General features: G+C 44.0%; 1 protein-coding gene across 2 annotated transcripts in view; it reads right to left on the reverse strand.

The window, feature by feature from the left end:
• LOC129832184 (multiple epidermal growth factor-like domains protein 6) overlaps positions 1-13,011 on the reverse strand; it is a 104,788-nt gene that overhangs the window by 36,939 nt on the left and 54,838 nt on the right. For both annotated transcript variants that reach the window (XM_055896030.1, XM_055896029.1), the window contains exons 11-13: positions 2,820-2,942; positions 2,030-2,152; positions 38-235 (exon numbers count right to left, since the gene is read on the reverse strand). In XM_055896030.1, the coding sequence (XP_055752005.1) occupies positions 38-235; positions 2,030-2,152; positions 2,820-2,942 (444 nt within the window). The remainder of the gene's footprint in view (positions 1-37; positions 236-2,029; positions 2,153-2,819; positions 2,943-13,011) is intronic.

Raw genomic sequence — 13,011 nt, forward strand, 5'->3', positions numbered from 1 at the left:
CAACAATCAGGCATGTATGTAAGCACTGATTCGCTACCTATGTGGCTGACCAGGGTGAGTTCCCCTCTCTGTGCCTCTTCCTCCTGGTCTTCACCATAGGGTGAGTGCAGGGCTGCAGTGTACTGCAGGAGCTGAGGGGGGCGTCGGAATAGCAGATCTGGCAACCTGTGCACTTCCAGATCCTCCTCTGGGTCATCCTCCTCTTCATCGTCATCCAGGTCACTGTCGTACAGCGCTGCATTGGGACAGACAGACAGACAGACAGACAGACAGACAGACAGACAGACAGACAGACAGACAGACAGACACAGACACAGACACAGACAGACAGGTGGAGAGGAGACATTCAGAACACTTTCACATTCAGCACATTTACATTACATCTAACTATATTATACTATACTATATTATACTATACTGTATTATACTATTCTGTATTATACTATATTATGCTATACTGTATTACACTATACTATAGTATACTATACTGTACTGTTTTATACTATACTATTCTATATTATACTATACTGTATTATACTATACTCTACTATATTATACTATTTTATATGAAAATATACTGTATTATATGATACTATAATATATTATACTATACTATTATATACTATCCTATACTGTGTTATATTTATACTATTTTATGCTATACTATAATATAGTATAATATACTCTAGTATATTATACTATACTATACTGTATTATACTATACTAAACTATATTATACTATGCTATACTATAATATATTATACTATACTCTACTATATTATATTATACTGTAATATACTGTAGTATACTATACTATGCAAAACTATATTATACTGTACTATATTATATTATACTAGTTTATGCTATACTATAATATATTATAATATACTCTAGTATATTATACTATACTGTATTATACTAGACTAAACTGTATTATACTATACTATGCTATACTACAATATACTATACTATACTCTACTATATTATATTATACTGTAATATACTGTATTATACTATACTATACTAAACTATGATGTATTATACTATACTATACTATATTATACTATACTAAACTATACTGTATTATACTGTACTATACTATCATTTACATTAGATTCATTTGAATGCTCAAGGTGATTTTATCATTACTATAGCCTGCTATTGGAAAACATCACAAATGTCTCTCAGAGTTACTTTCACATGTTTAAAAACAATATACAGATACATGGTGCTCTGCAGACCACTTTGATGTTCGCCATTGTATTTTTTTATTTTTATAGGACACCTTGGACAACCCCCAATTCCTCCCCCTCAAGCTACCATGCTTTTTTTTCTCCCACATGAACTATAACTTTGGTCTTTCATACTGTATTTATAATGAGAGATTACATTTTTAGCACTTCTAACAGGAAATCGAAGGGGGAGAGGAGTCTTGTTCTGCTTTGAAGTAACTGTACTGTCACGTTAGTCAAGGCATCTGTTGGCTTTGCTTTGAGAATGATATTGAAGCCTACAGAACCTAGAAAAGGCTCATGTGTGGTGGATAAGTATGAGTCTGGTACTTTGTGTGAGTTTTTTTTGTTTATCTGGTCAGTTCTTATTAATCCAGTCGCACCATATAAATATTAAGCCAGTGAATGGAACCACATCACATGTGTTCCAATTAAGTTCCACCTACTTTTAATTTTAAACTGTTAAATTACAGCATAGTTTAGCATAGTATAGTAAAGTAGAGTATAGTACATCATAGTATATTATAGCATAGCAAAGCATCAGAGGGGTTGGGTTAAATGCGGAAGACACATTTCAGTTGAAGACATTCAGTTGTACAATTGGAAAGGTCTCCCCTTTCCCTTTCCTATAGTATAGTATAGCAGTACAGCAGAGTACAGCAGAGTATGCAGTATAGCAGAGTACAGCAGAGTATGCAGTACAGCAGAGTATAGCATAGTAGAGCATAGTATAGTATCGTATAGTATAGCTTAGCATAGTATAGCACAGTATAATATTATGATCAAATATCACTCACAGATGCAGGCTCTCTGGTCGTAGTCCAAACGGAAGCCCATTCTGCAGAAACACTCGTAGGTCCCCAGTGTGTTCACACAGTAGTGTTCACAGACAGAGCTCTCTGCCAGGCACTCATCAATATCTGAAAAGACCACAGAACAATAGGAAGTACTTTCAATATTTAGAAGGTACTATACAAGTGTTCTATTTGCATTATCAAAACTAGTACAATGAGTTATTAGACACTCTCAATGCATAATCATCTTCTCTGTGATCGATCATCAATCTTGACTGCCACGGTCAAATGGGTGCCTAAACATGCTCCTTCAAGTCTATCAAATCAAATTAAATGTTATTTGTCACATGCTCCGAATACAACACCTTACAGTGAAATTCTGACAAGAAATGGAGTTAAGAAAATATTTACAAAATAAAATAAAATAATAAAATAAAATAACAGTAACGAGGCTATATACAGGGGGTGCCAGTACCGAGACAATGTGCGGGTGTACAGGTTAGTTGAGGTAATTTGTACATGTAGGTAGGGGTAAAGAGACTATGCATAGATAATAAACAGTGAGTAGCAGCAGTGTATAAAACAAAGGGGAGGGGGCATTTGATGAATTGTTCAGCAGTCTTATGGCTTGGGGGTAGATGCTGTCAAGAGTCTCTAGATCACTGTGTTGAATTTCATACTAACCATACTTAACATTCAGTCACCTCTGTCTTATACAATAACGTGAACTCCATCCAGAGTCAATTTGGACAAAGATAATGAGTGGATGCTGGTCAACGTATTATCCTCTTACCATTGCAGCCACAGCCATCCGCGTGGAGCCTGTAGCCAGCCTTGCAGCTGCACTCATAGCCCCCTGGGTTGTTTTTACAGAACTGACTGCAGCACGCCTCCCCACTCTCACACTCATCACTGTCTGGGGAGGTACAGCAAAAGATGATTGTTCATTTGGGCACGCAACAGAAAACATTTCAAGACATTTTGCAACGGAAATGGAAAAGGAGCACTTCAAGTCCAGGTAGTCCCTACCTGTTTCAGAAGAAATATACAATACCAGTCAAAAGTTTGGACACACCTACTTATTCAAGGGTTTTTCTTTATTTTTACTATTTTCTACATTGTAGAATAATAGTGAAGACATCAAAACTATGAAATAGCACATATGGAATCATATAGTAACCCAAAAAGTTTTAAACAATTCAAAATATATTTTAGATTCTGCTTTTCCTTCTCTCCGTGGTCCAACTCATCCCAAACCATCTCAATTGGGTTGAGGTCGGGTGATTGTGGAGGCCAGGTCATCTTATGCAGCAACCCATCCCTCTCCTTCTTGGTCAAATAGCCCTTACACAGCCTGGAGGTGTATTTTGGGTCATTGTCCTGTTGAAAAACAAATGATTGTCCCACTAAGCGCAAACACAATGTGATGGCGTATCGCTGCAGAATGCTGCGGTAGCCATGCTGGTTAAGTGTGCCTTGAATTCTAAATAAATAAGACAGTGTCACCAGCAAAGCACTCCCACACCATCACACCTATGCAGAGATCATCCATTCAACTACTCTGCGTTTTACAAAGACGATCCCGTAGAGCAGTGGTTCCCAAACTTTTTATAGTCCCGTACCCCTTCAAACATTCAACCTCCAGCTGGGTACCCCCTCTAGCACCAGTGTCAGCGCACTCTCAAATGTTTGTTTTTTCCATCATTGTAAGCCTGCCACACACACACACTATACGATACATTTATTAAACATAAGAATGAGTGTGAGTTGTTGAACACATCCCGGCTCGTGGGAAATAACAAAGAGCTCTTATAGGACCAAGGCATAAATAAAAATATAATAATAATCAATAATTTTGCTCTTTATTTAGCCATCTTACAACCTTAATTGCTCATCAAAAATTGTGAATAAATCACCACAGGTTAATGAGAAGGGTGTGTTTGAAAGGATGCACATAACTCTGCAATGTTGGGTTGTATTGGAGAGAGTCTCAGTCTTAAATCATTTTCCACACACAGTGTGTGCCTGTATTTAGTTTTCATGCTAGTGAGGGCGGAGAATCCACTCTCACATAGGTACGTGGTTGCAAAGGGCATCAGTGCCTTAACAGCGCGATTTGCCAAGGCAAGAAACTGAGCACAGCCCTATCCAGAAATCTGGCAGTGGCTTCTGATTAAATTAAATTTTCACAGAACCTCTTACTGCAATTTTGATGAGGGTCTCTTGTTCAGATATCGGTAAGTGGACTGGAGGCAGGGCATGAAAGGGATAACGAATCTAGTTGTTTGTGTCGTCCGTTTCGGGAAAGTACCTGCATAATTACGCACCCATCTCACTCAGTTGCTTCGCTATATCACATTTGACATTGTTCGTAAGCTTGAGTTCATTTGCACACAAAAATCATACAATGATGGAAAGACCTGTGTGTTGTCCTTGCTAATGCACACAGAAAGGAGCTCCAACTTCTTAATCATAGCCTCAATTTTGTCCCGCACATTGAATATACTTGCGGAGAGTCCCTGTAATCCTAGATTCAGATCATTCAGGCGAGAGAAAAAATATCACCCAGATAGGGCAGTCCTGTGAGAAACTTGTCATCATGCAAGTGGTCAGACAAGTGAAAATTATGGTCAGTAAAGAAAACTTTAAGCTCGTCTCCCAATTTAAAAGAGTGTGTCAATACTTTGCCCATTGATAACCAGCCCACTTCTGTATGTTGTAAAAGCGTCACATGGTCGCTGCCCATATCAATGCATAATGCAGAAAATACACGAGAGTTCAGGGGCCTTGCTTTAACAAAGTTAACCATTTTCACTGTAGTGTCCATAACTACTTTCAAGCTGTCAGGCATTCTCTTGGCAGCAACAGCCTCTCGGTGGATGCTGCAATGTACACAAGTGGCGTCGGGAGCAACTGCTTGTACACGCGTTACCACTCCACTATGTCTCCCTGTCATGGCTTTGTGCCATCAGTACAGATATCAACACATCTTGACCACCAAAGTCCATTTGATGTCACAAAGCTGTCCAGTACATTAAACATATTAGAGGTCGACCGATTAATCGGAATGGCCGATTAATTAGGGCCGATTTCAAGTTTTCATAACAATCGGTAATCATCATTTTTGGACACGGATCATGGCCGATTACATTGCACTCCACGAGGAGACTGCGTGGCAGGCTGACTGCCTGTTATGCGAGTGCAGCAAGGAGCCAAGGTGAGGTGCTAGCTAGCATTTAACGTATCTTATAAAAAACAATCAATCTTCACACAATCACTAGTTAACTACACATGGTTGATGATATTACCAGTTTATCTAGCTTGTCCTGCGTTGCATATAATCGATGCGGTGCCTGTTCATTTTTCATTGAATCATAGCCTACTTCACCAAACGGGTGATTTAACAAGCGCATTCACGAAAAAAGCACTGTCGTTGCACCAATGTGTACCTAACCATGAACATCAACGCCTTTCTTAAAATCAATACACAAGTATAAATATTTTTAAACCTGCATATTTAGTTAATATTGCCTGCTAACATTAATTTATTTTAACTAGGGAAATTGTGCCACTTCTCTTGCGTTCAGAGTCAGGGTATATGCAGCAGTTTGGGCTGCCTGGCTTGTTGCAAACTGTGTGAAAACCATTTCTTCCTAACAAAGACAGCCAACTTCGCCAAACGGGGGATGACTTAGAAAAAAGGGCATTTGCAGAAAAAGCACAATCGTTGCACGAATGTACCTAACCATAAACATCAATGCCTTTCTTAAAATCAATACACAGAAGTATATTTTTTGAAACCTGCATATTTAGTTAACAGAAATCCAGGTTAGCAGGCAATATTAAACTTGTCACGCCCTGACCATAGAGATCCTTTTATTCTCTATGTTGGTTAGGTCAGGGTGTGATTAGGGTGGGCTATCTAGGTTATTATTTGTCTATGTTGGCCTGGTATGGTTCCCAATCAGAGGCAGCTGTTTATCGTTGTCTCTGATTGGGAATCATATTTAGGCAGCCTTTTCCCACTGTGTTTTTGTGGGATCTTGTTTGTTTGTGTGTAGTTGCCAGTGTGCACTGCATCTGACTTCACGTTTCATTTTGTTCTGTATTGTTTTGGTGAGTTTCTTTAATTAAACATGTGGAACTCTACGCACGCTGCGCTTTGGTCCGTTAATTCTACAAACGACCGTAACAGAAGATCCCACCACTCACGGACCAAGCAGCGTGCACAGGAGGAGAGGGTATCCTGGGCCTGGGAGGATATCCAGGAGGTAAAGACATCCTGGACTTGGGAGGATATAATGCCAGGAGACGAAAGCCTTCCATGGAAGCAGACGCAAGCGGTGAAACAAGGACAGCGACAACGCCGGGGTTCGCGGCCACGACGCAAACCCAAGAAGCAGCCTCCCCCCCAAAATTGGGCGGGGGCACACGGGGTGGTCGGCGAAGTTGAGGTGTGAGTCAGAGACCGTCGAGGAGTTATTGGACAAATTGGAGGAGAGTGAACGGCGGGGAGAGTTAGAGACCTTCGAGGAGTTGTTGGACAAATTGGAGGAGAGTGAAGCGAGAGAGCTGTTGGTTTGGCGTAGTATGCACGGCATTCGCTCTGAGGAGTGTGTTAGCCGTCCGATGCCACCTGTGCCAGCTCCCTATACTCGTCCTGAGGAGGGTGTCGTTTGTCCGGTACCATGCACCAGGACTCCAGTGCGCCTCCACAGCCCAGTACGTCCTGTGCTAGCTCCCCGCACTCACTGTGCGGAGTGTGTCATCGTTCCGGCACCATCTGTGCCAACTCTACGCACCAGGTCTCCAGTGCGCCGCCACAGCCCAGTATGTCCTGTGCCTGCTCCTCGCACTCTTCCTCAAGTGCGCTTTCCCAGTCAGGTACGTCCTGTGCCTGCTCCTCGCACTCTCCCTGAAGTGCGTGTTCCTAGTCATGTACATCCTGTGCCTGCTCCTCGCACTCTCCCTCAAGTGCGCCTTCCCAGTCAGGTACGTCCTGTGCCTGCTCCTCGCACTCTCCCTGAAGTGCGTGTCCCCAGTCAGGTACGTCCTGTGCCTGCTCCCCACACTCGCCCTGAAGTGCATGTCCCCAGTCCGGTGCCACCTATGCCGGCCCCACGCATCAGGCCTCCAGTGCGCCTCCCCAGTCCAGAGCTTCCAGCGACGGTCCCCAGTTCAGAGCTTCCAGTGACGGTCCCCAGTCCAGAGCTTCTGGCTACGGTTCACAGTCCGGAACCTCCTGAGATGGTCCACGGTCCGGAACCTCCTGCGACGGTCCACAGTCCAGAACCTCCAGCTCCATGGCAGGAGCCTTCCTCTGCGCCGATGTCCAGTCAAGGCACGGCGTCCAGTCCCACGCCAAGGCAGGAGCCTCCAGCGAGGGTTCCTAGTCCAGAGCCTCCTGCGAGGGTTCCCAGTCTAGAGCCTCCAGCGAGGGTTCCTAGTCCAGAGCTTCCGGCGACGGTCCCCAGTCAAGAGCCTCCTGCGAGGGTTCCCAGTCCAGAGCCTCCTGCGAGGGTTCCCAGTCCAGAGCCTCCAGCGAGGGTTCCCAGTCCAGAGCCTCCAGCGAGGGTTCCAAGTTCAGAGCCTCCGGCGAGGGTTCCAAGTCCAGAGCCTCTGGCGAGGGTTCCCAGTCCGGAGCCTCCAATGATGATCCACGGTCCGGAGTCCCCGGCGATGATCCACGGTCCGGTTCCTCTGGCGACAACCCATGGTCCGGGCCCTCCGGCGACGACCCACGGTCCAGTCCCTCCGGCGACAACCCACGGTCCGGGCCCTCCGGCGACAACCCACGGTCTGGTCCCTCCGGCGACGACCCACGGTCCGGTTCCTCCAGCGACGATCCACGGTCCGGTTCCTCCGGCAACGATCTAAGGCCTAAGGCTTCTGGCGACGATCCCCGCACCAGAGCCGCCACCAAAGCTGATGTATCCGCGAGCGGAGTGGGTACTTCGCCCCGCACCGGAGCCGCCCCCGACGTTAGATGCCCACCCGGACTCTCCCCTAATGAGTCAGGTTTTGTGGCCGGAGTCCGCACCTTTGGGGGGTGGGGGGGGGGGGGGGGGGGGGTACGGTCACGCCCTGACCATAGAGATCCTTTTATTCTCTATGTTGGTTAGGTCAAGGTGTGATTAGGGTAGGTTATCTAGGTTATTATTTGTCTATGTTGGCCTGGTATGGTTCCCAATCAGAGGCAGCTGTTTATTGTTGTCTCTGATTGGGGATCATATTTAGGCAGCCTTTTCCCACTGGGCTTTTGTGGGATCTTGTTTGTTTGTGTGTAGTTGCCAGCTTGCACTGCATCTGACTTCACATTTCATTTTGTTCTGTATTGTTTTGGTGAGTTTCTTTAATTAAACATGTGGAACTCTACGCACGCTGCGCTTTGGTCCGTTAATTCTACAAACGACCGTGACAAACTAGGGAAATTGTGTCACTTCTCTTGCGTTCATTGCACGCAGTCAGGGTATATGCAACAGTTTGGGCCGCCTGGCTCGTTGCAAACTAATTTGCCAGAATTTTACGTAATTATGACATAACATTAAAGGTTGTGCAATGTAACAGGAATATTTAGACTTATGGATGCCACCCGTTAGATAAAATACGGAACGGTTCCGTATTTCACTGAAAGAATAAACTTTTTATTTTCGAAATGATAGTTTCGGATTTGACCATATTAATGACCTAAGGCTCGTATTTCTGTGTGTTATTATATTATAATTAAGTCTATGATTTGATATTTGATGGAGGAGTCTGACTGAGCGGTGGTAGGCAGCAGCACCAGCTTTCATATGTTCTCATGTTCTGAGCAACTAACTTAAACGTTGGCTTTTTTACATGGCACATATTGCACTTTTACTTTCTTCTCCAACACTTTGTTTTTGCATTATTTAAACCAAATTGAACATGTTTCATCATTTATTTGAGGCTAAATTGATTTTATTGATGTAGTATATTAGCTTTTTTTGGTCCTCCAATAAATCGGTATCGATATCGGCGATGAAAAATCATAATTGGTCGACCTCTAAAAAATATCCTCTCCTGTTGTCCTGGTTTCCAGTGGTTTGCAGAAGAGGATGTCTTCCTTAATTGACCCTCCATAAACGTAACGGACATATACCAGGAGCGTTGCCAGGTCCGCCACGTCTGTTGACTCATCCAGCTGTAACGCATAGAATTCACTGGCTTGTATGCAAAGTAGTAATTGTTTCAAAACATCTTCTGCCATGTCACTGATGTGTCGTGAAACAGTGTTGTTTGATGAAGGCATTGTCTTTATAGTGTCACGGTGCTGACTTTTGCCCGTCGCCTGCAGCAAAAGCCTCTATCCCGTCCTCTGGCTCTATCCCGTCCTCAAGATATACCAGTCTATATATTGCTCGTGCCTTAATGTCAAAGTAGTCAATACAAGCAGAGTATAGTGAAAAGTAATTTACCTTGTCTGATGATTCTCTATGATGCCCATATATCTTCTTCCGCTGGGGCGTCAGTTTGCTCGAGCGGTTCATACCACTCTCCCTCAGCCTTCATGCTGATTGGTTCTTGTTTTATGTTTAGCTCTTTTTCAACCTGTTCATTTGTCTCCTCATACCATTCTCCCTCAGTCTGCATGTCGAGGGGTTCTTGTTTTATGTCCAGTTCTTTTAGGTCTTGTTCATTTAGCTCCCTCTGCTGGTTGATTTCCGTTCCCCAGTCTATAATTGGTCCTAGGGCCCACGGGGGTAGCTCTGGATCTGGCCTGATTTCTAGGGGAGGGGTCTGATTTCTTTTACTTTTTGTTCCTCCTAGCATAAGCTGCGCAAATGTGCATTCAAAAGGCCAAGGTTCCTCCTTGTCCTCCCGATACCATATCTTTTTATCTCTATGACATGTCATGTCGCAAAAGCAATACTTACAAAGAGGACTTGTTACTTTACTTCCTGAAGGTGACCGCCTAGTCAATTCTCTTTGGGTGGTCCTCTTACACCCGGTACATGGAAGGTTCCATGTGTCCGTTCTCATGGGTCCACCCTGTGTAATATATTTCATTATTTAGTCCTGATATATGAATTTTTCCAGTATCTTTGTCCCACTCTATCTAATTTCCTGAGTCTACTATCCTCAGGCTTGCTTCTTCCCTATCATGGGTTACTTCCCATTGGTTTCCCCTCTTTACCATCAATCTCATTTTTGGCCAATCTCTCCCTGTGTCCAGGCAGTTCAAACATACACTCTCTAAGTCCCTGCCTCTCCAGACTAACCTTCCTGCCATTTTCCCACACACATCTCCAGCACAGCTCCCACACACATCTAGCATGTCGGTTGATTTCCAACATAACATAAGCCCTTCACAACAATCTTCTAGATCTGGTCTGTCAAAACACTGACAATGTTTTACAAATTCTCCCATTTGTGCCATGCTCCATTCTCCTATAATGTTTTGTTCGTCACTACTTCGGTCTCCATCTGATTCGTCTCTCGCATCTTTTTCATCTCTTTCCTAAAATCAGGAGACAATGGGGTTAGCAATTACTTTCTCCTATTGCCCTTCCTGCCCTTGACTCTCCCTTTTTTTGAGGCGCCTTAGGCTTTTGATTATCTGAGCCATCACATATTATCATCATTAACATCTCCATCCCCCAGCCTGCGTACTTATATCCTGTTATGGACTGGCAGAGGGGTTGCGTTTGATTTGTGGTGTCATTCCACTCTTCAAACTCTCCAATTTTCCCCATCAGTCTAAACACAATTGACATGGTTTCTCCCATGATTACTAGTCCATTATGTTTCCACATATTTTAAACATTCTTTGTATTGCTACTATGGGTACCACATAACTTCGGTTCCTTTAGTAAGTCCGAATTTAACCACTGCTACTGTACAGGTTACTATCATTGCAAGGGTGGTGACTACACCTTGTCCTTGTCTATCTTTCCACGCTACCCCTGACCATATAATTATTTGTAATATTTGACAGCAGATTTTAGCTACCATTTCCTCATGTTGCCCAGGAGCCCATGTAACGGATGTGAAATGGCTAGCTAGTTAGCGGGTGCGCGCTAGTAGCATTTCAATCAGTTACGTCACTTGCTCTGAGACTTAAGTAGTGCTGCCCCTTGCTTTGCAAGGGCCTCGGCCTTTGTGGAGCGATGGTTATACTGTTACATTGGTGCCGTGACCCGGATCACTGGTTGCTGCGGAAAAAGGAGGAGGTTGAAAGGGGGGTGAGTGTAACGGATGTGAAATGGCTAGCTAGTTAGCGGGTGCGCGCTAGTAGCATTTCAATCAGTTACGTCACTTGCTCTGAGACTTAAGTAGTGTTGCCCCTTGCTTTGCAAGGGCCGTGGCTTTTGTGGAGCGATGGGTAACGCTGCTTCGTGGGTGACTGTTGTCGATGTGTGCAGAGGGTCCCTGGTTCGCGCCCGTGTCGGGGCGAGGGGACGGTTTAAAGTTATACTGTTACACCCAGTCATCAGAGTCAGATTGGCTGGAGTAGTTAGCGGCCATGGTTCGATCTCTGCAAGTTCTTGGTCCAGTAGTTCTCAAGATACTTTTCTCTAGTCTAACCCTGCCTTATATTCTCTTCCAACCACTAGGTGTCACCTCCCCTTGTTCAAACTAAGTCTCACTTCTAATAATGCTGACAGTATTTTTAGAGGCTTGCCTCTTCAAGGAGCATCTCTCGTGTCTTGTAATTACCCTGAGTATTTCTTTCTGCTGTTGCAGTTTTTGGGCTGTGCTGGTGCACTCGCTCGTATACCATGCTCCATATAACTAAACCCTTCAGTAGCTTCCAGAACAGTTTTAGAATTAACTTTATTATTTTTTTCACCAGTTTCCCTAGTAGTATTACTCCCTTAAGTATCCCTAACCAGAGCGCCCTCAAACCCTGATCTACTGGTAGGTCCAATTTTTTTGCATAGCTGATGGCCATCATTAAACCAATAAATACTAGGATGCCTATGGTTATGGTCAAACCCACCCAAAATTTAGCTTTAACTTTATTCCACCAAATGGTTACGGCTTCCCATTTGCCTGCAATAGCTCTCATCACCTTTTTGACTGGTTCTACCACTAAATCCCTTGCTGCTTTTGTTATGCCCGTAGTAAATCCTCCCCAGGCCATAACTAACCAATTTCCCCCTGTACCTCCTTTGATTGTAGTATCTTTATCTCTGTACCACATTATCCCATCTGCTCCTTCTTCCCAGAAGCTTGGCTGTAGGATATTACAGTAATTCTCCTGTCCCAACGTTCTCAGCAAGGTTATTGTTCTTTCAATTATTCTACACCCTGTGGAATTGGTTGAGTCATCCATTAGTTTTCCACAGGTGGATGCATTCCATACTTGGGTTAGGTTGTTATCCCACGCGGAGCCTAATCCCCATAAGTCCTGCAATTGTTGCTGCTCCTTGGGCCACATTAATTTCAGAGTCCATTCCTTATATCCTTCCATAAACCATCTCCCTGCTGGAGGGTCCATGGTGTATCTAGCCCAGCCCGCAAGGGCTGGGTCCGTTCTAAGTGTTTGATCTCTGGTTCCCGGTATATCTCCCGGGTTTACATGGAACTTAAGTCCTCCATAGCATGCTAATTGCACATAACCCCCAGTAAGAGGTGTTGGGTCTTGAGGCCTTTTTGCCCATCCCAATGCTATTGGATCCGAAGTTTATGATGGTGGTTCCTGTATTGCTAGCTTCATTTTCTCTAATTACGGTTTTATTCACTTCTATGGCCTTTCTTCTCATTTTACCTGTAGTGATATTCCATTTTTGAAGGGTTAAACCATACATCCAAATGAACGAATCCTCGTTCACGTTGCCTATGGGTGGGAAACTGTACCCAAACTGATGCACATGTTCCATTCTATATTGTGCTCTGATTTCCCTCATAATGGCTCCCCCAACTAACTTTCTAGAGGGGCACGCACCCCTCATGTTTGCCCAATCTAACAGTCGTTGGTTCGCTTCCTCGTTTCTCCCTGCGAATGCTGGAGCTACTCC

The sequence above is a fragment of the Salvelinus fontinalis genome, chromosome 33 (genome assembly GCF_029448725.1).
Source record: "Salvelinus fontinalis isolate EN_2023a chromosome 33, ASM2944872v1, whole genome shotgun sequence".
Taxonomy (NCBI): domain Eukaryota; kingdom Metazoa; phylum Chordata; class Actinopteri; order Salmoniformes; family Salmonidae; genus Salvelinus; species Salvelinus fontinalis.